This window comes from Phyllostomus discolor, chromosome 7 (genome assembly GCF_004126475.2).
Source record: "Phyllostomus discolor isolate MPI-MPIP mPhyDis1 chromosome 7, mPhyDis1.pri.v3, whole genome shotgun sequence".
Classification (NCBI taxonomy): domain Eukaryota; kingdom Metazoa; phylum Chordata; class Mammalia; order Chiroptera; family Phyllostomidae; genus Phyllostomus; species Phyllostomus discolor.
The window spans coordinates 42,951,611-42,977,081 of NC_040909.2; the positions used below are offsets into that span (position 1 = coordinate 42,951,611).

Consider the following 25,471-nt stretch of genomic DNA (forward strand, 5'->3'; position numbering starts at 1 on the left):
CTAGTACCCATCATAATTGTAACTATTTAATCATGGATGGAACTCTTTAATGTCATTCTTTTCTGCTAGACTGCAAATATTATGGGGACGGGGTCCCTGCATATCTAGTTCATTGCTCTATCACCAGTGCCTAAAATAATGCCTTGCACATAGTAGCTGTTCAGTAAACTTCTGTTCGACTAGCTTCTTTTATAACACTTCCGTTTTTGCCCTTCATCAGTGCTTCTTGGTGCATTAAAATCTAACACATCTGAGGCTGATGCTTGCAGGAGGGGCTGGAAGAAAAAAAGAACCATCCAGGTTTCCTCTGGTTTCTAGGATTCTAGCCTCCCCTGAAAGGGAAGGGGTCACCTAACCCCTTTGGCCAACCCTTCTCTGCTTCCCTCAGTGGCTCCCTCTTCCTTCTAAAGTTCTAGCACTGGCTCTCGTGTTCTCTACATTCTCGACATGTTCTTCTCTCATCTACTCAAATGGCTTCAACCGTTCCCTCCAGCTCTCAGCTTTACTTCCGGGAGTGTCTTCAGCTCTTGGGATCTCTTCATGTACACAGATCAATAGAACTGCCAACTCACCTTCTTTGCCACCCAGACCCACTGGTTCTCCCATGTTTATGGTATCCCTGCCCATGCAGTCACCGGGACCTGCAGTCTGAATGCCAATCAACTGCTCAAGGCAAGAAGACTTGGAAAGAAAGCTCTTCTGATTGGGCACAGTCCAAATTTTCCTCATTGAGACACCTGTTTCTAGTTTGTGTCAATTCTTTTCACGGTGTACCCCAGAGGGTAGGAGATGTTCCCCTGATGGGGAGCCAGTTTCTGAACCTTCTGGAAGGTGACTCACTAGAAAAAATCAGTTTTTAGAGAAACTCAGAATGTAGCAACCACAGGCTTTCCATGAAATAGAATATATACAAGCACTAGGAAATTGTGAAAACCCAGGCCAATCCGTGAGAGTCATTAAGTTCTGCAGACTTTCCATGGCATTTCTGGTCTTGGCTCCCTGCTTTGGAATATCCCTTTATCCATGCCTGCCCTTGAATTTGCTGGCAAAGTACTGGGGGAGGACGTTCATGTTGGAGCTTGGGGAGTTGAACCTGAGCCCTGGCTATTTTTTTCACTACCTGTGTGACCCCAGCAAACAATTTCTGCTCTCTGAAACTTGAATTATTTTCATCTTTAAAAATTTTATTAATTTATTTCTAGAGAGAAGGGGTGGGGGGAGAAAGAAAGAGAGAGGAACATCAATGTGTGGTTGCCTCTTGTGTGCCTCCAATCAGGGATCTGGCCCACAACCCAGGCATGTGCCCTGACTGAGAATCAAACCAGTGACCCTTTGGTCACAGGCCAGTGTTCAGTCCACTGAGCCACACCAGCCCGGGCTTTTTTTTTCATCTTTAAAATGGATCATAACCCCTATCAACTTCATGGGGTGGTTGTGAGAATCAACTATGATGATGCATATGAGATACTTTGAAAACTGTGAAGTGCTGTCGATGTTAGGGACTACCAAATATGAGATATTTACGGGACTCCATGTTCCTCCATTAATTTTGTTCTCAATATACCATCTGAGTGATTACTTATTCATATTTTTTCTTTAAACAAATACTGTTAAAAACTTATTTCTTGAAAAAATACCTTTATCCCTAAAATACATAAAAAAAGAAAGTAGCCTGGCTGATGTGGCTTAGCAGGTCAAGTGCTGGCCTGCAAACCAAAAGGTCACTGGTTCACTTCCCAGTCAGGACACTTGCCTGGGTTGCAGGCCAGGCCCCCAGTTGGGGGCATGTGAGAGGCAACCAATTGATGTATTTCTCACATGTCATGTTCCTCTCCCTCTCTTTCTCCTTCCCTTCCCTTCTCTCTAAAAATAAATAAATAAAATTAAAAAAAAATAGAAAGTAGCCATGAAAATACAGTAACTATGAAATAATATTCTTAAAATCTAGCTAATACTGTTGCTTTCTAAAAGCTCTGAGCCTGAGAACCACTTTCCATGTGTTTAAAGTGGAGTTGGGTAGAGTGTTTGAGGCCTCAAAGACATTTTAGCACCAGGTGGAGACTGTTTCCTTGACATAATCTCTGAAAGGTGGGATAGCTGAAGAGGGAGAAAATTCTAATGTGTTTCAATTCATAAATGCATGTCTGTGTACCAGCTAAGTTCATCTTGTGACAAACATGCTCACGTCCCATCCTTGAACTCTGTAAACATGTTGGGTATAGATGGGAAAAGGTATAGAGGGAAGAGTATACAGCTGTGGATTGAAATTCCTACATTTAATTTCCATCCATCACACTAGTTACCATATTTTGCCATGTGCAATATGTACTTTTTTTGCTTAAATTTTTTGAAGAATAAGGTTGTGCACTATACATGGGTCTAATCATCACATACCACAGTTATAATAATGGGTGTAATAATCCCGTATATAGTGAGCACAAAAACGTGGGTGCATGTTATACATGGGAGCACATTTTATGCAGCAAAATATGCATATGCTCACGGCAATTTACTTAGTCCCTGAATCTTAGTTTACTCCTCTGTAAAATGGGATTGGTGGAAACATTAGTAAAAATCTGTAGAACCGTGTAGAACAATGCTGGCCTGTGGCCCATACTTGATAAAAGCAGTAACTAGGCCTAGTGCAAGAGCAAGGCTTCTATTTTTGCCCCTCATATCAAGGGCAGGACATGGTTGAAGTTTCTGGTGTTTTGGTTTTGGGGAGTATGGAATAATCAATAAAACTAAGGAGAAAATGGTGGGCTATTTTTCTACTAGCAAAGTAAAGAACAGAATTAAAGTGATTAATTGAATTATTATGATTTTTAAAAGATGGGAAAAAATATCAACCAAAGTAATTTCCCCCCAGCAAAACTTTGTCCAGACCATCATTCACTGTTTCAAAAGAGTATTTGCAGTCAGCTCGGTGTCAAGGACTTGGCTAAAATTATAAAGCACCTAGAGGTGTTGATATTAAGTGTTTTTTAAAAAGAGAGTGCCAACTCTAAGTCTTCAGGATAAGAAGAAATATGACGGGCCCAGGGCCTTCTCAGAATTTCCTGCACTTCAAAGAGCATGTACTTGGCAACGATTCCACAGCTTTCCTGAATTTGGTCAATGTGGCTGAGGAAAGGCAAAACTCTTAAAATCCACATGGATGGAACTTTTCCACTGGCCCTATTTGGGAATAAATATTCATCAAGGACTAGAAACTTAAAGTAGATATCGGTCTAAGCTATGAGTTGTTTGGACTAAATTTCAGCCAATTTTCAGTTGTCTCGCTGGCTCCTGTCTCTCAGGAGGGCCAGCTCTCCTGAGATGTGGCTGCTGTCATCTAGAGATCTGAGCCAACCGCCTCCCCAGACCATGGAAACCATTGGAGTTTGTTCTCAAGAGACTTCCAGTCAGAAACAGGGGGCCCTGGGTTCACATGAAGGTTTGAGTTAGCGGTCTAAAGGAAGGAAACACGTCAAAGGCTTGGCTCATCCACCATTCTAAAGTCAATCCTTTTGTAGACAAGTTTGCAGGAGGATAATAAACTTGGAACCAGACATTAAAAATTCAGAGTCTGGCTTGGAATCATGCCTTCCCCAACCCTCTCACTTTCATTTCCTTTTCATCTTAAGATCCTTCCTAAAAACCACCAAGGAAAATCCTCCCCACTCCCCTGGCCCCACTCCTACCTCACCAGTTCTGATCTTGGTCCATGAATCAGAAGGTTTTGGATTAAGCAACATGTGTTGGGCACTGGAAGAGGTTAATGGTCTCACCGACTCTATTCCATTTCTGCCTTGTATTCTCTGCTCTCATGTTCTCTATCCCTCTTTCTATCCCCCAGGATTCCTTGTCTCTGTCAGGAAGGAGAACCGACTTGCTCTTGCTTCTTTTGATACCTTTCCTTCTTGCTCCTATATCCTTATTTATTCCATTTCCTTTTCTGTCCATTAACATTGTTGAGCCCTTACTGTATACCAGGCTTTCCTGGGGCACACAAAGGAAAATAAGGTGTGGTCTCTGACTCAAGCTTATAAGTGGAGAATTTAGACACCTGCAGGATATTATGGTACAGGAGTCAATCAGGCAGGGCTGCCTTCATATGTTCCTGGGCCATTCAGAAAACAAAAGTCTGTTAGTAGGAAAGTAAATCCATGCTAGGAGTTCCAAGGAGAGAGACCCTGGTCTGCACTGAGAGATTCGTGGAGGAGGGAGCTAGGGAATGGACAGGAATTTCTCCCATGGAGAAGTCCTGTCAGCATGCACGTGAGGAAGAATGGTTAGGGAACGAGTGACACATCAGTATGGGGGCACCAGAATATTGCAGTGAGAGGTGAGACTGAAAAGGGACTCATCACACAGAAACTTGAGTTCCAGACTAAAGTCAATGGAAAAATTCAAAAGAATCCTTAGGGACAGGTCCCTAGGACAAAGCTGTCCATTGACATGATAGCTCCATGGGGCTGCAACGAGAACCTAGCCCTCAGCCTCCTGTCCCCACATCCTTCTGCTGTTTGGATACATAACACTTTCCAATTATTTATCAAATATTGTCTTTTTTACTTCTAACAGTGTTTCAAGGAAAATTTACATGTAGTAAAAATTCACAGATCTCAAGTATTCACTTGATTATACGTATATTCCCTTTGACCGCCATCCAGAGAAAGACAGAACACTTCCTGTGCCCCAAAAAGTTCCCTCATGCCCCTTTCTAGTCAATAACAACCTCTCATTATACATGGACTCACTATGCTGACTTCTTTCACCATGGACTGGTTTGAAGTTCACATAAATGGAATTACACAGTATGTAGGCTTTTGTGTCTGACATCTGTCAAACATATTTAAGATTACTCTTGTTGCAAATATTATGTATTTTTTTACTACTACTGAGTTTTCTATTGTATAAATATAAAATAATTTGTTTATCCATTTTCTAATTGATGGAGGTTTGAATTATTTCCAGTTTGGCTATTATAGAGCTGCTCCAAATATTCTTGCTCAAGTTTTTTTTTGTGGACAGTAGTGAGTTTTTTTCTTAGCTATACACCTAGAAATGAAACTGCTAGACCATAGGGCAAGTATACATTTAAATTTATTGGAAGCAACCAAACAGTTTTCCAAGATGATTGTATCATTTTACATTCTTCCTGGCAATATATGAGTTCCAGTTCCTCCATATCTTTGTAAACACTTGCCATTGTCATTATTTAATTTTACCATTCTGTTGGGTATGTAATGCTATCTCATTATCATTTTAATTTGTATTTCTCTGATGAGTAATGAGGTTTGTTACCTTTTCCTACACTTATTAGTCATCGAGACATCTTCCTTTTTGACATGTTAAAGTCACTTATTTTTTAAAAAATTGGATTGCCTTTCAAAATTATTGATTTTTAGAGGTTATTTACATATTCTGGATACAATGCTTTGTCAGATATATGTATTAGGAATATTTTCTCTCTGTGGATTGTCTTTCACTGTCTTAGTGGTATCTTTTAATGAAAGTGAGTTAATTTTAATGACCAGCTTTCATATTTATTGAGCATTTCCTCCAGATGGAAAAGTCACAAGGATATAAAAACTTAGATTACTACTCTTTTAGTGTTCCATATAGTAATAAGCCATGACAACTTCACTAGTCATTTAAAAAAAGCTTTTAAAAGGTATTTTCTTTATTTTCCAAGGTTTTCAGCTTTCCCTACCTAGCCTTCTCTGATTTCATATTACTTTTCCCTCCTTTTTATAAATTAGGCACTTTGCATGTGAAACAGTGCTAATTTTGTGTTAGTATTTATGACACGGATTTGGGGCACCTCTCATAGTGCTTTGGAATGTCCTATTCCATTCTCTTGGCACATTTTCCACTTAAAAACCCTCTTCTAAGAAACAGGAGTGTTTGGTGGTGTGGAAGTGGCCTTGCCCACTGGCTAATGATGGGAGGAGAGGGAAACAACCTGCCCAGGTGGAGGAGGTGCCACAAGCCACAAAACTGACGCTGAACAAAACTTGGGGATTGTGTGTTGGTCATCTTACTCAGCTAAAAGCGTATGTCAGGTCTCCTGGAAGGTAGGAAGTAACCCCAAAATAGATGGTCTGACCTTAATCCTGACTGATAAGTAGGAGATGGTTGGTGAACCAGAACAAAAATGTTTTAAAAAGTGGCCAGTGCACCTTGAACTAAGGAAACAGAGAGAACCAATGGGGAGAAGTTGGCAAGCAAGAAAAAGAGATTTAAGCTCAAATAAAAAAGAGCTGTCTAATAATTAGAGGGGTTACAAAAAACCAGATTTCTTTAGGAGGTATAAGAACTCACTAGCGGTATTCCTATAGCATCTGGCTGCCCAGCTCATCTCATGTTTAAGGTTTTTGATGGGGTGCTTGGACAAAAATAGAGTTTTTAAGTCTTTCCGGACTTGAAATACTATGAAACCCTAAATTCTAATCCTTCTTTTTCTACTAACAAGCTCTGTGACCTTGAGTAAGTCACTAACCTGTCAAATCTATCTCCTTGTCTGTTAAACAAGGAAGTTGACCTAGAGAATCTTTAAGGCCCATTCCACTGCTTAAAAGTAAATTCTAATTGTTGAAATATACAGTACAAGAATTATTCAAATAGGTATATGATTATTTCCCTTGTGATGGTCCCAGTCAGGGCGGGGTCCAAGTAAAGGTACAGAGCCGGTGACAGTAGATGTCCTAATCAGTGTGAATCTTATAGCTGCGTTCTCCCTGCAGGCTGTTTGGGCCTGTTGGCCGTGGAGGGCAAACATGAGGAAACACAGCTTTACCACCAAAACTTGCCTCTTCTTTGGGTCCTTTCAAACATAGGGATGATTCTCATAGTCTCATTTTCTCAGTTAATTGGCATGGAATCATCTGGAATCTTTTTTTTTTTCTCTGTTTAACACACCATATGCAACCGACAAAAATCAAGAACAATCATCCCAGTGGCATTTCAGTACCAGACTATGTATTTTCTCATCTTGATGCATTATCTGCCCTAACCCAGGACAAAGAAGCACCCATATTTATAGACCAAGTCAGAAATCTGAAATCAGAATAGTGCAAAACTCTGGATCTTGTCAATCAAGGTCCCCTATTTCAAAAGCTTATTTTTTCATCATAGCTCACTGAGGAATCCTACTTGGGATTCTGTTCCTCTAATAATCATTTAAATGGCATCAGAGTCTACAGGTGAAGGCTCTTTGAAATGTTTTCATGTTTTTACACAGTCAGTATGCTGAATCTAGGGTGTGTGTGTGGTTTTTTGTTCCTTGCTTTCGATATTTGTCTATCCTCAGTTATCTTTTATTTTCTTCTCTCACAACATGAATCTACATCTTCCTGCCAAAAATTCAAACTCAGTGAGATTGGGTTTCTGGCACTCCACTGCTGGGCTTAGGAGAGTCCTAAGAAGGACTGCCCTAAGAAGTTTTCTGTAGGCCAGCTTGGCAGGCCCTGCCATCCTATCACCCCAAAGGGTTCTGGATGCGAGGCAAGAGGAACAAGATCTCAGATGAGAAAGTAACAGATGTGCATCATGGATTGAAACAGAAGGATGTATGTCTCCACAGTGGAAGATGGATGATACTCCCCAAGTTAGGAGTTAAACAGGATGGCACACATGGTTGTCAGGCTTGGAAGGCATAAAACTGGAATGTGACCCAATCCTAATAGCTCATTCATCCTTGTCTTTCAACACCTGGCTCAAATGTCACCTCTTTGGTCAGCCTTCCCTGACTTCACCAGGTAAGGTGAAATACTTCCTCTTCTGATATCACTGAGTTCCACAGTACTTCTGATCAAGGTCTTTAGACACTGGTGTAATCTTCAACTGGTGTAATCTTCAATGGCTGAACTGGCTGTTCCTTTTCTGAAAACATCAGCCTCTGGGATTCCTTTCCTTTTACTTCTCTATTTCCCAGCTCACTCCCTGGCATATAATACTTGCATAATACTTTTACACAAAATGAATTTTTAAAGTTGGGCAAACCAGGGGTAGGAGTAAGTTTCATTAAAATATTTTTATTCTTTTTACCAGTTCACTCTCACTAGTTCTTTTTTTTTTAAGAGAAGGCTTTTTTTTTAAAGATTTTATTTATTTATTATTTTTAGAGAGAGAAGGAAGGGAGGGAGAGAGGAGAGAGAGAAACATCAATGTGCGGTTGCTGGGGGTCATGGCCTGCAACCCAGGAATGTACCCTGACTGGGAATCGAACCTGGGACACTTTGGTTCCCAGCCCACGCTCAATCCACTGAGCTATGCCAGCCAGGGCTCACTAGTTCTTTTAATAGTGGTAAACAACTCATGTTTAATACACATTCATGATTTGTCAAGTACTATGTTAAGAACTTAACAGATTACTGTTGTGAGGAAAACAATTTTTAGACCCATTTTATTGATGAAGACACTGAGGCTCAGAGCTAATGTGACTTGTCCAAGGTAATAGGAAACGTGGCAGAGCTGGGATTCAAACTAAGTTTTTCTACCCCAAGTACCTCAGATCTCAGTCTTCTAGAGTTGTGTGCATGGGTGTGTTTACATATGCACATGTATATATTTGTGTGTGTGTATGCAGAATACTATTAAAGTTTTATTTCAATGAAGGTCTTAATATAGTTAGATTCTTTGACTATCTGACATGAAAGCATCCCTTTTCAGAACAGTATTTTAAGTGCATATAATAAAATACATAGAACTACAAGGAAACTGATTTTACTGAAATAATATCAATATAAAATATCTGTGATTTAGTAACATTTATGTCTTTATTAAGTGAATTAACAAGATTTACCAATGGATTCAATCACTACTATTGCAGAATGGGAGATATAAGTAGATTGGACATCTACTATCTGCCATGGGATAGGTTATGAAAATACGAGTTTTCCATTGTTATCAAGGGCACAGAGCCTGCATCTAGCTCTCTTTTTCTAATGTAAATGACATGTGCAAGCTCTGATTTTTTAAAAAAGCACAGGGGCTGCTAAACTGCCAGGGCTTTTGTCTTCATTCACAATGGAAGGAAATGCTGAAATTCAGTTAGAGGTCGTGGGTATAAGGATGCAATATTCTAATTTACATTTCTGGGTACCCTCAATTCTATCCACGGATCCTTGGTTTTTAACCTCTCCTCTATCTACTGACAAGATTAAAAAAAAATATCCCTTCTAGACTTCCTCTAGAAAAAGAAGCTCCAAGTGCTGACCCCTTCCCATATTAGGGCCAGATCATCCTAACAAGGATACCACTGACCAGAGGGCCAGGGCTGGGGTGGGGAGGACAGATGGTGGGAGGTGGGTGGGTGGCTCTCTGGACTAAGGGCAGGGCTGGACTCCACTTTCCCTCCACCTCTTCTAGCCAACAGATGAGCAAGGTCAGTCACCTCAGTGCTCAGACTCACCAATCAGTACCTGGAAATGCCACTTAGTCATACAGCCCAAATAGATGCTGTCTTTTTAAGTCAGGTTTATTATGGAGTCTTAGTTAGCCAAGAGCCCTTTCTCCATGCTCCTGCCCTTTGGTGCTCCTGATATCAAGGACAGAGCCTCTGAAGACGTAGTCTGAGCACAGACAACTTGTCTACCACCACAGGTTTGCAAGGAGGCTGAAGTGGCCACTGGTTACTAGTGGTATCTAGGGGCTGCCAGTGCTGGTCAGTCCCCCTTGCCCCAGACTTCTCTTCATTCAATGCTCTGTTTAAATGCAACAACTGGGAGAAGAATTATGCTCATTCCACTGTTACACTGCAGAGATGACCAGGGTTGGGATGTGGCTCAGATGTGTGTAGTGCTGGAAAATCTGAGGGAGGGTAGGGTAGCAAAGGAGGAGAAAGAAGGGTGTGTGTGTGTGATGGCACAAAGAATCATAGAACACTGGCATTATTTGGCATTTTCCCCACCTTTATGAGAAATAAATTCTACCAGACTCAAGCTTACGTGGCTGGGACCAAAACTTTCTTATTCACTGTCTTGTATTCAGCACTCAGCACAGCACCTGACACATAGTATGTGCTGAATAAATAAATAAGACACCCAAGGCTTGGTGAAGGTAAGTGTCTGTGTAAGACCACATGTTTGGGGCCAATGGCTGGCTGCCTCTCCAGGCAAGGGAAGGGCTGATTTTTGGAAGTGTGGCAACCAGATACTCAGGGCAAATTGTTGCCATTGTCATGATTTTGCATATATGAAGCCTGAATATATTTATGGCTAGGTCTAAGTTTAGCTACAAAGAGAAGGTCCTGCAATTGGATACCTTAGAAGCCACATGTGACGTAAGTAAGCTGGACTTGGTCTTCCAAGTTCCAGCATGTAACTACCTCTGGGATTTCTGCTCTGTGCTGATGGGGAGGATTCCAATAACAGCAGGAGGAAATAGTTTTTGAGCACTTTCTATGCACCTAGGCAATTTACATGCTTTATCTCATTAATTATTGTTTAAATATAGAACTTAACTGTTCTTTCTCAAATGAAGAATGTGAGGTCCAGAAAGAAAAAGTGACTTGGCAAAGGTTGCAGATGTAGCAAATGGCAGAAGACCAGTCACATCTAGGTGTCTGTGGCTGTAAACATCATGTGATTAACCACTCCTCAAAATGGTCTCAACCTTATGGCCAAAGCTAAGTTCATAGCCAAAATGTTCACTTGACCTTCTGAAGTTTGAGGGTATAAAGTGGACATGAAATCAGAGTATTCTGAGCATGGAAGTGATGGAATATAGAACATACCCATTTCTCCCTCATTCATCAAAGATACTGTGAGTCAATGTACCCCTCTATTATGTCACAGGTAAGTTTTGGATACACCATTTCTCCCCCATGTCCCATCCGCAACGTTAAGGGATTGATCAAGCAGATCACTAGATTCTGTTCAGCTCTTTTATATAACAATTCATTTGCATTTTCTCCAAAGATTGGTTTCACAAAGGAGCCAATGTTTTAAAACAGGAGGAAAAGAAAAACAATCCATAAAGAAATCATGTGGATTTGAAGCAGCCACCACGTGCTGAACCCTGGTGCTCCTTTGTCCTGAGGAATGAGTTGCCAAATGGAGCCTTTGGTTTCTGCCCCCTCAGCAATCTTATTCCCTTTTAAAGCATGTCCTGGAAGGGGCTTGGGCCATGTTTTGCTTGGTCCTGATTCACGTGCTATTGGGTAGACCATGATTCAGCCTGACTAGGCATGGATATACAAGCTTATGCCTAAGCTAGAATTTCCTGGAAGCTCTGGGCCTGAGATCTCTAGGATTTCTTTTTTCCTCTTTGTCAAGTGCTACTGCTTCTTCAGTGATTTCAGGATAACACTGTATGATTCCTTAGTTTGTCTCTCTATCAGCTTAGAACTCTTCCCTAGAGAAGGCTACCAGTCTTACAGAAATCCAGGAACCAGGTGAAATCTAGAAAGCCCTTGTTCTATATATACCTGGGAAATGGCTTTGATTTGGTGTGGGTGGCAGTTTATTACCTGGTAGTGACCAAGAGGCATACAGTAACATTTAGCAAATGCTAGGCGATTCCTGAGTCAGACTATCACTGTGTGGGAAAACCTTGATCTCTGTGAAACTCATAGTAATAATTATAGTCTCTCTCCACTAGACTTCTACTGCTGATGAAAACCTTCTTGTTTTTTCTTGTAGTGGAAAGAGCTTAAGTTTTGGAATTAGAGAAAACTGGGTTTGTGTTCCTAACCTGCCATCATATGATCTTAGGCAAATCATTTAAACCATTAGCCTTAATTTACTCATGTGTAAAAAGGACATTAATACATTTGCATGGTAGTCCTTAAGGCTAAATGAGATGAAATGTGAGAAGATATCAAGCACCCTGTGTGCATTTAAGAAGTGTCTTTCCTCAAACCTGTCTGTCCTAACAGAGAACAGATGAATCAGTCTTCCTGCAGAGTACTTAGGGGACAAGAACGTGAATAAATGGTAAAAGATAGGCCAAACATGTCCCTTCTGAGAAAAAGAATGTGAAAGGGTTTGCTTCTCATATAAAAGAGAAGACAATGGGTCAAAAAGTTGATCTGGGAATTTTACAAGGCTTTGTAATTGCATTCTTGTGTCTGTTTTTGTGAAAACAACTGAATTTACACATCGGATAATGGGACTTAGATGCAAAATGTAAATTTCAGCCACTAAAAAAGTCTATAGGGGCACATATAAGACCCAAGTTCTTGTTTAATTCTTTCCATAAAAGCTTTATAGAAAACACTTCTTGAGCTTCTGTAGATCTGTACCATTGATATGTGCCAAGCTCCACGATGGTGCAGGACACACCAAATGCTCCACGACAAGTTAAGAAAATGTCACGACCTAGAGGGGCTCCTGTAGAAGTGACGGGCCTGCATCTGGTGAGATCGTGGCAGCTGCCAACCAAATAAAAGGGGGGGGGGTAGGTTCCCAGACAAAGGCGCTTAAAAAGCAACAGCTGTCTCTTCTTCTGTGTGTCTTGAAAAGCTGTTTTACAATTCTGCTTCCAGTGAAACAGACTTTTAGGTCTATTTTTCCATAATCACTTGTTATTTGAGAGACAGTCTGGTGTACAAGAAGGGTCAGCGTAACTAGAATTTCTCATTCACGGCCTGCCACTTCCTAGGAAAAGTGACCTGACCAAAGTCACCCAGTACGTAAATGCCTGCAGTTATTATAATGACTCAACTTCTTCCCAGAAAAGTTGTCTTAGAAAAATAGTTAAACAATATTGGATGAACACTAGGGACATAAGAACTCCCAAGGTTTGTACTTAAATAACATGACATATGTTTATTTTATACACATTATTTTGAATATGAAACTTGGAAAGAATGATTCTCTTTTTAAAAGTCAAATCAAATACCTCTTCTAAATTTGACTCTGTGGCTTGCAGGAGGAAATATCCCCTCACTTCTCTGCTCCTTACTTTATGCTCACCAGAAGTGGCTGGAGTAGAGGTGGAAAGAAAGATACACACAAGGGCCTGTGCATCTGCCCCTCCTTCTTGGTCCCCAGCCTTTGCTGAATTCTATTCTTTTTCTTATTTGTCACCTTTGGTCAATTAATGTGAAGAGATTAAATTGTATGATCTTGGAGGGGAATAGCAAAGTATTTTTCCACTGTCCTACTTGTAGAACTATTGTAAGCCCTGGGCAAGGAGAAGGTCTTGGAGCTTAAATGGCTTAGATTAAAGCCTAGAGATGCTCTGTGATGAGGCCTTTCCCTGCCTCCCGTCACCACAGGTGAAAGTCAGTCATCAGTCCCCAGCTCCACATATTCAGACATGTCTGCATAATATGACAAACATCTGCAATTTATAAAGTAATGGCTTCAGCATCTGTTTTTGGACATTGTTTAAGAAGGTCTTAGGTGATTATGTTTCTTTCTTTTTCTTTCTCTTTCTTTCTTTTCTTTCTTTCTTTCTTTTCTTCTTTCTTTCTTTCTTTCTTTCTTTCTTTCTTTCTTATTTTTTCAAATAAGTCTCTCTTTTGGGCCAAGTTGCTTATACACCTACAGGCATGTCTCCAATGCTTTGGCTATTAAGTTTTTTAAGTGACAGCTTAATATATTTTAAGATTGAGGGAGCCAACGACAATTCTCGAGGAGCCGTGTTTACGTTGGATTGGCTCGCCCAGGCAACATGCCAGCAGTTTTGCACACTGAAGGAACTGGAGGTGAAAGCAGGAAGGGCTGAGTACAGAGGGGAGGAGAAAGCTGAAGGACAGGAAAGCCAAGAGGGATGTGATGTGGACAGGGTAGAGGGAGACACCCAGCTGAACCTGGCAATGCACTTAGAAGAACTGTCATTGAACGCTCCTCCAACATTGTGCTGAGGGGTGAAAAATAGAACCTTTTGGAGCCAGTCCATTGGCACATGCTCAGTCAACAATGCACATGCTCTTAGATCTCTTTGTTCTAGTCCTTTCCGAATTCCTGCAAGTTCCTTGGCAGCCTAGGGGACTATATTCTTTACAGAGCCTAGCAGGCTTCAGCACACCTTCTCAGCAATCTCCGATAAGGAGTTTGAGCCCTGTGGACCTCAGTTTCCTTATCTCAAAAGGGAAAAGAATTCAGTGTTCCTTTCCAGGACAGTTCTATGACTCCAGAGTGAAATGCTTGATGATTGGCCATCTTTGTTCTGCATAAGCAGATTTTGTATCTGATGGGCTAGAATGAAGACAAGATCTTTGGTTCTTGTCTGGCTGAGCAATAGGTTTTGGTTATACTGAATGCAAATTAGTTGCTCTAGTTATAAAGCAGTATGAAGAAAAGGGTATCCTTCATTTACCAAAAGACTCCTTTCAGCATTCGCATACCATGGAAGTAATACTGCCACTGGCAATAGTAAATGGCCAACTCTGTTTGTGAGTTCATGTGCTGAGTCCCTTTATATACATCATCTCATTTAATAGTCACAGTCACCTTGAGGGGTAGATGCTGATATTGTTTCCCCCAATTTTCAGACAAGGACACAGATTCAGAAGTTAATTAGCTTGCCCAAGAGCACACAGCTAGTAAGTGGTAGAGCTGGGATTTGAAACCCAGATTTGTTTACAGGAATATAATACTCAAAATTCTTAAATACACTTAATAAACAATAGAAGAACAAATCCACAATAATGGTTGATTCCACCAAGAGAAATGGCATTTGGCCTTCAAAGCCCTTTGTTACCAAGAACGGTTAGCTATTTCATCATTCTCAGGGATTCTCTCTGCTACAAAACTTCTCTTTCCCAGTAGAAAAACCAATAACTGAAGAGCAGGCATCCAATAGGAAGGAGCATTTGACTTAACTGTTTCTAAGCTTTGCTACTGTGTTTGTGACCTATGGTGAGTCCCTCAGTCTGCCTGGGATTGGTTTATGACCTCCAAGACTACTATGTGTTCTCTTTTGAAGACTTTTTATAACTTTCCAGCCACTGGGGATTCCCTGCACGTCCCCCCGCCCCCAACTGCCCCACCTTGGGGGCAGGACAGTGGAAACAGCTCATATACCATTTAAAACCATTTCTCATTTTGTAAATAGGTCCCTTGCAGCTCTAAGAGTTTATGAAGTCGTTTTGAAAAGCCTAAGTGTGATTATGCACCCTGAAGCCAAAACTTATAAAACCCCCCACTGTTACAGATTTAACAAGTAAATATGCAATAAAAGGTTTTCAAGCATGCTGTTGATAGGACACAATGTTTAATCACTGCTACAATGCTCAGCAAGGAGAGCTTCTACTCCCTTCCCTTGACTTTTTGAGTTGAAGACATTGGTTAAGCTACAAAGTGGCGATCTTCCTACTGATTGTCACAGTCCCAAGAGGTAAAAAATATCTGTCCTTTCATCTCTACCCACCACATTCTTTCTCTAAGCCTGTAATTGGATCTAAATGAAAAATAAACCCTTTGCAGGCTGAGAAAGTTGGCACCAAAGGGGACAAGAAGGAGAACATGCTCCACCTCTAACCTAGATAATCATGATCTCCTATGCAAAGAAAAATAAAAACAAGACAAGGGAATACAGTTAAAATATCATAAGAACTTTGTACAGATGGTTACTAGATTTATCATGCAGATCACATCATAAGTATAAGGCCACTGTAGGGTGGGGCAAGAGTAGGTTTACAGTTGTGAGTATGTGAAACAGTTTATTCTTGTATTATTAATTATTGTATCATTTTCCATATGACAACAATAAACCTCCTTTTCCCCCACCCTGTAAATGTTGTACATCCAAAAAGTAATATGTTACTTGTACTTTAATTTTAAAAAGAAATCAAGTTATAAAAGCAAAAAACAAAATAAAACAAGGCTTCCTCCAACTGTGGCCTTAATTTCAGAGAAGGATTTTCCATGTACCCTGTCTCATGTTATACACCAACCATCAGTCAGCTGGTGCTAAAACCACCAAAATCAGCTGACTTTCCAGAGGACAGTGGGACTCTGCTATTTAGCCCTGAACTCTTTTTCTTGGAATGGATTTGGGGAGGTAGTTCAGACAACAAACATCTGAAGCAGCAAGCTGAAAAACATAATGCACAAAATGTACTGTCCGTGAACATTCTGATCTTAGCTGAACGGATATTCAAAGGTTCACTCATGGTTTATGGAGTCCTTATTGTGTGTGACACGCTTGCTGGAACAGAGGTGAGCGAGAAAAGTTTCGCCCTTTAGGAGTAGAAAGATGTGTTAGAGAAATAAGACCAGTGCATGCCTGACTCACTAGTAGGTAGAAATTAATAGGTATCTTATGATGGTCTAAAGTGTTATGAGAATTCCATAGAAGGAGAGATGACTTGATTCTGCAAGTAGTCTGGCAAATGCAAGGCGGCATGGTACATTCCAGAGAAATGCCCTGATGAAGTCTGACTCAGTATACACATTAAGACGGGTCCGCTGGACTCTGTGGGAGTTGGCGAAGGTCAGCTGTGCAGTGGTGCAGCTATAAATTCAGATGCATGAATGCTGTGCCTCTAAATGGCTGGCTTGCATTTTTATTTTGATTCTGACAGTTTCTTTTTCTCCCCCTCTTGTTCTACCCCACAGGTAATGGCAAATGTCTAAGGAGGACTTGCCCTGCAAAACCAAATCCCCCTGAAATCAGAGTTTAAAAATAACTGATTTAGAACGTCTTGGAGCACCTCTCTATTTAGTACATAGGATAGACCCTGATTCATGAATTCCTCAATAAAGCCTATTAGATCTTTTTAAGAAGATGGGGGTGGGGGGTGAGGAGACTGCTTTGGGAGATTAACCCACAGTGTACTATTGATGTTACTGCTGCTGGGAAGGAGGTGGGGACTATCATCCTGGCACTGGAAACAGGGAAAGTGGCACTCAGAAAAAGTGACTTACTTGGTCAGTAGGGTGCAGCTAAGAAGTGGCCGGGCCAGGGTTTTAATGTTAAGGCTCTCCTTATGCTCTGCTGCCTGCTGGAACTTACTCTGTCTGACTCTGGGCTCTCTGACTCAGTTTCTCCATTGGCGTAGGCTGTCTCTGCTCTCTTCCAGCTCATGTTCTGAAAGCCTGTGCCCTCTCCCAACCGCATTCAGGTAAGTAACCGGTGGGTACTGGAGCTACAGGCACAGCTGCAGGCCCCTCCTGCAGTAATTCACCCGTGACCTTCTGGGCTCCAGGCCAGCCCTTCTTGAAAGGGAAAACGTGCAGACCCTGGAGACAGAAATTAGTTCCCGTGCTCTGGAACTGCTGCCATTGCCCACATCACCAACTAAAGAAACATGTGTGTGGAAAACACAAAACATTAAGGGTGAGGGCAAAAGAGGGTATTCCTTGTGAATAAATAGTACACACCATTTCTCCCCACAATCTTCACTTCAATCGCTGGAGGGGGAAAGGAGAGAAGGAAGGAAGGGTTCCCCCGACAGACCATTGGATTGCCATGTAAAAAATTAGGTTTTACCTTACCTAAATTTTAATTTGCATTACCAAAGAACTAAGATCCATCGTGAATAACTTTACACAAAGGCCTTTTGGGCGGGGGGAGAGGGCGGGGGTTGCCTGTTAGTTTAACCAAGTATTCCCAACTATTTGGTTTTCTGTGAAGTCTTGGAATTTAATGATTTCCTTCTCACTACTAGCTAAGTCTCCACGAACACAAGGGAGAGAGAAAAGGGGAAAAGAAAGTGCCTGGATAAACACAGACATATCACAGCTCACCTTCTGAACTCCTGGATTGAGGTCTTTGGCCACCTTTGCCATCTTCTTCTGGGCTGGAGAAACAGCACCGGGCTTCTCAGACAGAGGCGCGCGGGCGCTCAACTGGGACAGCGGTGGCTGAATGGCCAAGTTCGCGGGCCCAAGAGGAGCTCTGCCTGCCGCAGGGCACGGCGGGCCCTTTAATTGGAGAGTGGGACTCCCTCTAAAACCTCGCCAGCCAATCCGCGCGGGAGCTCGCACTTGGCCAGCCAATCCCAGCGCGCCGCTTCCCCCCTCCCTCTGGGAATCCAGGGCTGGGCCTGAGGCTACAGCAGTGCGAGCGCTGCCCTGACGTCAGTGCTGCGGACCTTGCCTGTCCAGTCGGCTCGCACTGGTCCCTGGCGCGGCAGGAATCCGTCCCCACGCCCTTCTCCTTTAAAGGACAATTGACAGAGGGTGGGGCGGGCCCCTGGGTCCGCGATTCATTCAGGTCAGAAGGGAGAGTGATCAAACAGGAAGGCGGAGGTATTTTTAGTGAGCTGGGTCCAAAAATAAATGCTGAGCTGTGTTTCCCTCCCACCCTTTCTGTCTTGTCGCGGGAGGGGTGCGAGCAGAGGGGGAGGCAGGTGGTATGCAGGGGCATTGCCTTGTTGGCTAACGTTTCCTAAACGTGGCAAATTCTCCAATCACCAGAGAGGAAGTGAGAGTCCAGCGAGTTACGAATTTTTTAACGTAATGTTTGTGAAGTATTAATATGTTTTTCCTAACTTGCTGGGTTGTAAATCCTCCTGATTCAGCGAGGAAGAGAAGAGTATCCTGATTTTATAAGTGCTAAGATGTACACCTTAACTCTACCAGTATGTCTTCTTACTGTGTCCTTGTAGTCATCTCATTACCATGAACACTATCACTCCTACTTGACAGATGAGGAAATATGACCAGAGAGGTTAACTGGACTAAAGTTAAACTCTTCAGCAGGCTTTAACCCTAGAACAGTGGGTGAGAACCCACCTGGGGAGAAACCACAGGGGCACAGGATAAAGCCATAATCTAGGAAATTTGTGCTGCAGCATCTAACATAACTCCTGGAGAGCCCTGGCCAGCTCTTCCCTCACTATGCCATGTTGTCTGCCTATAAATCCACATTTCTCTACTGAGCCAATTCCACAGCCCTGGGTTTCCAGAGGCATTTTCCCTGCCTGGATGGAGGTGGAAACACGAGCTCCTTTTCACCCTGGAGAGAAAACTGCTGTCATGTGAGTGTTGTCCTGTAACCCACATTGGTAGGTGCCACTTGCCAGAAACCAGAGCTCAAGTGGCTAAAGTAAAACCAGGTTGCAGGGAGATGGGAGGGTGGTTTTATTTCAAAGTACGTCATGTGGGACTGATTGGGGGACAGAGAGAGCTGCAGGTCACATTCTAGGGCTTTCTTATTGGAGGCACTTTTCCTTCATAAAGTCCCATCCAGTTGGTTATTTACACACCATCATCTCCAGCAATTCCAGATCTTAGCCAATGATTCTAAATTGTGATTCCTTTTTCACATTCCCAGAAAGGGCTTTCTGACTGGGACTTCCCTTTTTCCAAGATGAGGGATGGCCTTTTTCTTCTTTTGTGAATTTCTGTTCCAATTGGGGTTTGTCTTGCTTGATTCCCAGCTATAGCTCCAATACCCACACAAGATAGAGACATTCAGAATGCACTTATGGAATGAACGGAGGTCGGAATCAGGCTTTTAATCAGCAGTGAACTGGCAATGTGAGACTAGGGAGACAAGGTGCAATGCTACACCTGGTCTGGTTTGTCCAGGCTTCCAAGGTGGGGCTGCATGTTAAACCAGTGTGCAAGATAATCCGTAGCCAACAGAAGCCTGGCCTGAGAGAGGTTTCCATGTGAGCAGGCCCTTTTGTAGCAAAGCCTTGGAACAATAGTGCTGTACTGGGTTTGTCCATGCCCAAAGCCTTTATATTCCAGAGGTGTGGGAACAGCAGCCAGGAGAATAACAAAGGCAAGCTTTATCCCTTGCAACTAGGCAGAAGCCTTTTCAGTGAAGTCATTTCCCACTCCCTTCCCAGGCACCTTCATGCCTCATCTTGAGAAATCGTTGTTCCATGGAATAGTTCTAACTTTATTAACTTTAATACTGTTAGCTCTAAACCATGACCCCTTCCCCTCTCCTTATTTTTACCTTTGGCCTCAGTTTCAATTAAGGGGTCAGATACTATGGCTGTGTCTCAGAATGTGAGGATCAGGAGCTACTGCTGGAGTAGCCCTCTCTCTCCTTTCTGTAAAATAGCATGTTGTGGCAGACAGGTGATCCCTGCTCCCTGCTAGAGCTTGCTCTCTCCCCAGCTGAGGATGCTCATTCTGACAATTTCAACTTGGCTGGACACCATGGACAGACTAGTATAATCTGGACTGTTCTGGAAAATGGAGGCAATGTGGCCATTACACCCCAGCCTCACTCCAACTCTGAGGTTCATTTGCTTCTCTTTGGGGAAAAAAACAGGGTCTCTTTTCCAGGCTGGAGTAGTAGAGAGATCTGACTTCTCCAAGGTTCATTACTTTGTGGTTCTGGGACTTAGTAGAAACTTCATTCATCCATCAAGCAGTTTTAGGGCACCTGCCTTAAACCCTGTGCTATGTGCTGGGGACACACAGGTAAATTAAAGAATCTCTGCCCTTCAAGAACGTCTTGGTGTAATAAATATCCCTGGGGCTCTCTGGTCGACAGAGCTCTCTGTTACTTGAACTTCAAGACAGCCACTCTGAGAGAAAACAGAGATTGGGACAGTCAAGGACTCTATCCAAGGGGACACAGCCAGTAAGTGGCAATGTTACAGGGTGCAGCCAAGAGGGGGGATCCCAAATGGGCACTTAAAATGGGGTCCAGAACTCAAGGTGTCCAGGAGATTTTAGGATGTCCTAAACCCCCCCCCCCCATGGGTTGGGGGAAGGGACAAATGGAACAGGGCCTTTGAGAGCTGTTTCGCACAGCAACAGCCTTGTAGCTAACCTCTGGTGTGGTCATTTAACATATCTGTAGCCTTTGGCTGGTCGCTTAGATATGTTAAATAGCTGTGGCCATGCTCTGAGCCAGGGGAATGGAAGTAATGACCCCACCAAGATGTGACTGGGGGCAGGTCCCCCGAGTTATAGCGCCTGCGTGGGAGCTTGGAGATGATTGGCCTCCAGGACTGTGGGCCACACCCTGCCCAGACTCATGATGGCAGCCCAGTAAAGCTGGAAGGATATGAGTTCTGCACGTGAAGCCGAGTGTGGGAGGAGTTGGAAATGGGCTGCAGAGGAAGACTGGCGCAGGGATTTAAAACCGAGAACTCGGCAGCCATTTGGGAGGGGGAGAACCATGCGCAGGCCCTGCAAGAGAGAACCACACAGCTTTAGCAGAGTGGAGACTCTCTCGGCCCTGAGAGAGAGAACCATGTGGCTCTGGCAGAGTGGGGACGTCCGGGAGAGAGAACCACGTGCCTTTGCAAGAGTAGGGACCCCTGCAGCTTTAGGAGATACGGTACTCTGGACTGGGAAAAGGGGGAAGGAAGGACTGTGTCTGTTTGTGGGTGCTTTAAAGGACTTTAGGATTTTTGGTGAAGACATTAGGTCCCTACTTTAAGTTTGTATAGCGTTAAATAAACGTTTCCTTTCCTTTTCACAAATCTCTGGCATTGAGAGACGTCTTTCCTCTGGCGGTGGACATAATGGACCTGGGGGCTTCTTTATATCGGCCCAGGGCCCCCTTGTTTGTTCTGTAACAGCAGAACTGAAATTTGAACTCAGAACTTCTAACTCCAGACTGTGGCCTTTCAATTATACCCCACTGCTTCCCAGAATGATTGTTGAGGATTGATGACAAGGAAAAGAGTAGGCAGCTGGAGTAAAATGATGGTGGTATCCTCACCATTATCACTGGATTTGTCCTAACTGGGATTTCTGACTTATGCTCTCTTCACCATTCATTCATTCATTCATCCATCCATTCAGCAACACTGAATGGAGAACTACAATGGCTTAGTCCCTTAGCTGTGGATTCAGAGACAGTGAATAAGACAGGAAAGGTTCCTGCCCTCACACAGCTTCTTTCTAGTGGGCAGAGGCAGTCATTAAATAGGTAAACTGACAATTAGATAAGGTAACTAAACATGGCAAAGAGTATCTTGGAGGAAACAAAAGGAGTGGGGATTCACTGGATGTGCCATTCCTTCAGATCAGGTGGTCCAGAGAGGCCTGAAGATGGAGGTGACATGTGAGCTGAGACCAGAAGAAGGAGAATGAGTCAGCTATGAGTAGAGCCACCATGGAAAGAACATTCCAGAATGTTGGAGTCATGCGTACAAGGACCCTAAGATGGACATGAGCTTGTTATGTTAGACCATAAGGTTAGTGAGGGGGGGAGGGTAATGAGGGACAGGGAGAATACATGAGAGGACCTGAGAGAGGTAGTCAGGGATTAGATCATGTTGGGCCCAGAAGTCACACAAAAGGGGCTTAAATTTTTATCTGACAACAGTGAGAATTATGTATCATTGCTTCCAACTGAGGCATACTGTATGCCATTTCATAGTTTCTAGTAGCCACATTACAAAAAGTGGAAAGAATCAGGTGAACTATTATATTTTATTTATCCAAAATATTGTCATTTCCATCTGTGATTGACATAAATGTTATTGAGATATTTTACATTCTTTCATGCTACACCTTTGAAATTTGGTGTGTCTTATATTACAGGGCCTCTCAGTTGAGATCAGCCACATTGTGAATGCTCGATAGCTATATGTGGCCAGTGGCTACCATGTTGGACAGAGAGTTATAGAGTTTGAAGCCAGGGTGTGGCAATGTCTGATTTACTATTTAACACCCAGCAAGGACACCCAACCCCTCATTATCAGATGGTGAGACCAAGAGGCTGGGGGCACATAGTTAAGTGCCTGTCTACTCTGTGTTTCAAGCATTTTGCTGGGAGGGACAGTCACTTGCCCAAAGTCACAAAACTAGAAAGAGGCCAAGCAAAACCTTGAACCCAGATCTTTTGGTTTCATGCCAGACACTTTAGGAAACCTCCAATAATCCTAGCTCACAATGATGATGTTTTTATTGTTACAGTGTAGCAAGCATGGCTTAGTTGAATGGATGATGGCTTCTTTTGGTTATGTTTTTTAAAAAACATATTGTGTTCATTAAAAACACTCTACACTTAAGAGTTGGTAGATATAAATAATCCATGACCACATAGTATATTTTATTATGTATTAATTGATATAAATACAGGGTGGGGCAAAAGCTGGATTAGAGTTGTGAGTATGCAAAACACAGAGTTTATTCTTGTATTGTTATTTATTAATGTACTATTTTCCATATGAACAACTATAAACCTACTTTTGCCCTACCATGTACACCATGAACCACATAATATATCTTAATTTGTATCAACTTGGACCATCATTTACACCATATATGAATTGTTCACAACTTAAAAATTTTGTGTTTTTTCTGCCATTCTTACAGTGACTTTAATTTTAGAATAACTATTTAATTTTCTCCAGATTTTTGGATGCCCTCCTAGATCAAGAAAGGCTTTGGCTTTAAGGCTGAAACATCTGGATAAAACAAAACATGATTGTTGGACCCAAGTCTTCTCCTGCCTTGTAGCCTGTCTTTGACAGGGACTGTGAAAGACACAAAGAGATCCGCCTGTGGTGAAGGAGCACTGGATCAGGAGTCTAGAGCCCTGCATTTTGATCTAGGTTTGTTAAAAGTGGTGTGGCTGACCATCATCTGCAAGGCCACTTACAACTCAGATTTGTTATTATTTACTGGGAGCAAGTGTCCATTTGCCCTGAGGATCAGATATACACCCCACCTAATGGTGTAATGGAGCTGTTCCCTTCTTTGCCAGGTAGACAAGGAGTGGAGAGAACACAAGATTTAGAGCCAGACAATCTCTGTCTTTCAGCTCTATAATGGAGGAGAACTCATTGGTCTGGGCAATGCATTTAAGAGACTCTCCGGGTCTCTGACACATAGGGATAATAATCTTTACTCTCCCTGCCTTACAAAGTGTATTCGCATGTTCATCTATAACTATCTGCAGTGGGCAGAATTCTAAGGTGCTTCTAATCAATAGAATGAGGCAAAGGTGGTAAGATTTCACTCCCATGATTATATTGTGCCTTTTGGCAAAAGTGAGGGATTTAGCAGACGTGAAGTCCCTCACAGGTTATCAAAAGGGAGACCATCTTGAGTGGGTCTGACTTAATCAGCTGAGCCCTTTAAAAGAGGGTAAGAAGAAATCTCTATTTAGTTCCTGCTGGCCTGAAAGAAGCTGCCATGCGTTCCACATATGTAAGGAATGGATTCTGCCAACAACCACATGAACTTGAAGAGGATACGAACCTCAGAGGAGACCCCGGCCCCAGCCGATACCTGGATTGTAGCTGTGTGAGACACCGAGCAGGGGACCCCACTAAGCCCTGTCTAAACTCTTCAGTGATGGAAACCATAGAAACTATCAGATGATAAATGCGTATTGCTCTAAGCTGCTAAATTTGTGGTCTATTGTCACACAGCACAGAAAACACTTTCATTTTCATGATTCTTGGGTCTGTTTTAAAGATTTAATTCTGCTACTTCTTAGAATGAAGAAGTTTAGTACCTCTTTTTAAAAGAATACTTTTGGTCCTCTTAATTCTTAAAACTTTCTGGGACAATAAGTTACATTAGTTGAATCTCCTTTTTAAAGTAGCATTTACTCTTATCAAAAAAAAAAAAAGATCCTAGTTAATGTTCCTGTGGGACTGAACCATATTGCATATTTAATTTGTATTAGGTATAATATTTAATGTTACACTCAACCTATCCATCCTGTGTGTGTGTGTGTGTTTGAGCAAATCCTTATCACCTGGCTTTCTGCAGCAACCACCCCCCCCCCCCCCATTGGGTAGCAGAAGTGAACAGGTTAAGTGAACACGTGCCTGGTATTTTCCATGTGCCCTCAATACTTTTGGAGGTTTAAATTATATATTTTAAAAATTTGTTTAATAGTTTTATTCTTCAAAATGTATAGCTGGTGGGACCCATTATACATGTATCTTCACCAGCAGCTGGGGCATCCCTGCCCTTGGTGTGTCTGGTGTAAATTACTTGAGCTCTGTGCTCTGAAACCAGTTGAATCAGTCCTTTACTAAGGAGCACCTGAAGGGCTGCCCTGGTGGGGGAACTGTAGATCTTCAATCTCTCAGAGAAAACAAGTGGGGTTTTCAGCTTATAGCTGAGAACTTCTTACAGAGTGTGTCATGTTGTTTTATCAAACCGACTAGGTTATTAGCTTGTCCCAAACTTTGCCTTTGGGCCATTTCTTCATTTTCGGCCTTTCCCCAGATTTGTTCACTGGGTCTTTGTCTTTCTTGCCCTACTCTCTGACATCCTCTTGTCATCCTTGGGTGGCAGACTGAACTCTGAGAGCAGCTGCTACTGCTGCAGCCTTGCTAAGTAAGGTGTTGCACACAAAAGAAGCGCTACTCACGAACAGGCCAGAAACTGCCACCTGTGGCGAGTACTTCCAAAGCAGAGGTTAAACTATTTTCATCCATAAAACAACTCCAGGTGGTAGATGTTGTGATTTCCTATTTATAGGTAAGAATCCAAAGCTCTGCTCAAGGTCTCAGCTAGTTGGGATCCAACCCAGATGGGATCATTGAGCAGACGCTGGGCTTCAGAGTGAGGGCTTAGCTCGGATGAATGTGGAGAGACGCGACTCCAGCCCCCGGGGACCATTCTGGATGTCCCTCACGGCCCTCCAGATCCACTTCTTCCCCTCATCCTTCAGCTTTGGCCAGGGAGGCTGAGCT

At 42.6% G+C, this 25,471-nt stretch overlaps 1 protein-coding gene across 2 annotated transcripts in view; it reads right to left on the reverse strand.

Annotated features, from left to right (window-relative positions):
• LMCD1 (LIM and cysteine rich domains 1) overlaps nucleotides 1–17,803 on the reverse strand; it is a 57,297-nt gene extending 39,494 nt beyond the window's left edge. Inside the window, exon 1 of one of the 2 annotated variants that reach the window (XM_028518878.2) lies at nucleotides 17,631–17,803. In XM_028518878.2, coding sequence (XP_028374679.2) covers nucleotides 17,631–17,672 — 42 coding nt within the window. In that variant the 5' untranslated portion in view covers nucleotides 17,673–17,803. The remainder of the gene's footprint in view (nucleotides 1–17,630) is intronic. The other variant, XM_036030859.1, reaches the window with a different exon arrangement.
• Between the last annotated feature and the right edge of the window lie 7,668 nt (nucleotides 17,804–25,471).